Source organism: Nematolebias whitei, chromosome 18 (genome assembly GCF_014905685.2).
Source record: "Nematolebias whitei isolate Nwh7 chromosome 18, NemWhi1, whole genome shotgun sequence".
NCBI lineage: Eukaryota > Metazoa > Chordata > Actinopteri > Cyprinodontiformes > Rivulidae > Nematolebias > Nematolebias whitei.
This window is the reverse complement of record NC_056515.1, coordinates 16,464,984-16,466,221: the sequence shown is the minus strand read 5'-3', so window position 1 is coordinate 16,466,221 and position 1,238 is coordinate 16,464,984. Positions and strand designations below refer to the sequence as shown.

Genomic DNA, 1,238 nt, shown 5'->3' with positions numbered 1-1,238 from the left:
GGGGGGGGAGCAGTGGGGGGGTTACACATTGAACCAGTCACTGATGACGTTTATTTATGTTTATTTATGTTTACCATAGCGATGAGCCGGTGGCAGACATCGAGGGTCACAGTGATCGCGTGTCTCGGGTTTCCTGGCATCCTTCTGGAAGATTCCTGGGAACGACCTGGTAAACTAAACCCAGTAACACAGAAACTGGATCTGGTTCTCCTGATAAAATTAATTACTTAAAGTATCACTTCAGTGTTTCCCCTAGTTTACTGGCCTTGGCAGGGCGCTCATATCTTCTGTGACTTTTGTCAGGGGGGGTCAGCACGAGGGAAATGGAGCGCTACCTCTGTAGCTTTTTAGCTACTGTGTCTGTAATGCGCGCCGCTAGCTTATTGTTACGTACGTGCCAGTAGTTTGGGGGACGGGGTAGGGAGGGCGTTCGGATCTGCTGACAGGGCGGGGCGCCCTGCTTGTATAATGTGAGGGGAAATACTGCAGTTCTTAATATCCTGATTCATGCTCAATAATTCAGGTAGAAATATCCAGCAAGGTTGAGTCAGGTCCTCTGTACAATTCTTGTTGAAACGTTTCATCTTTTATCCAAAAGACTTCTTCAGTCCGAGGAGCTGCAACAAACTCAGTCTTATAAATAGCACCTTCTCATAGTGGATCAACCAGTTTGTTGTTGACATCCAGAACTAGTTGTTGACATGATAAAGGAGGACCATCAGCCTAACAATTGATCATAGTGCCCTGATGGCCGCTTGCTGTTCACAGAAGCTGAGCAGTATCTAACAATAACAGCATTGTGTTCTCAATGTTTCACTCAGGACTCTGTAGGTCTGATTAATCTAATCAGGAACCAGTTCTGATCATTTATCCAATCAGTAGTCCGTGTACTCTGCAGTAGCTGTCCGTGTACTCTGCAGTAGCTGTCCGTGTACTCTGCAGTAGCTATCTTTTGTACTCTGCAGTAGCTGTTTGTGTACTCTGCAGTAGCTGTTTGTGTACTCTGCAATAGCTGTTTGTGTACTCTGCAGTAGTTGTTTGTGTACTCTGCAATAGCTGTTTGTGTACTCTGCAGTAGCTGTTTGTGTACTCTGCAGTAGCTGTCTGTGTACTCTGCAATAGCTGTCTGTGTACTCTGCAGTAGCTGTCTGTGTACTCTGCAGTAGCTGTTTGTGTACTCTGCAGTAGCTGTCTGTGTACTCTGCAGTAGCTGTCTTGTGTACTCTGCAGTAGCTGTC

The 1,238-nt window shown here is 46.1% G+C and overlaps 1 protein-coding gene across 1 annotated transcript in view; it reads left to right on the top strand.

The window, feature by feature from the left end:
• prpf4 (PRP4 pre-mRNA processing factor 4 homolog (yeast)) overlaps positions 1-1,238 on the top strand; it is a gene marked incomplete in the record, with an annotated part of 33,336 nt that overhangs the window by 28,360 nt on the left and 3,738 nt on the right. Inside the window, 1 exon segment of the mRNA XM_037692481.1 lies at positions 80-169. Within this exon segment, the coding sequence (XP_037548409.1) occupies positions 80-169 (90 nt within the window).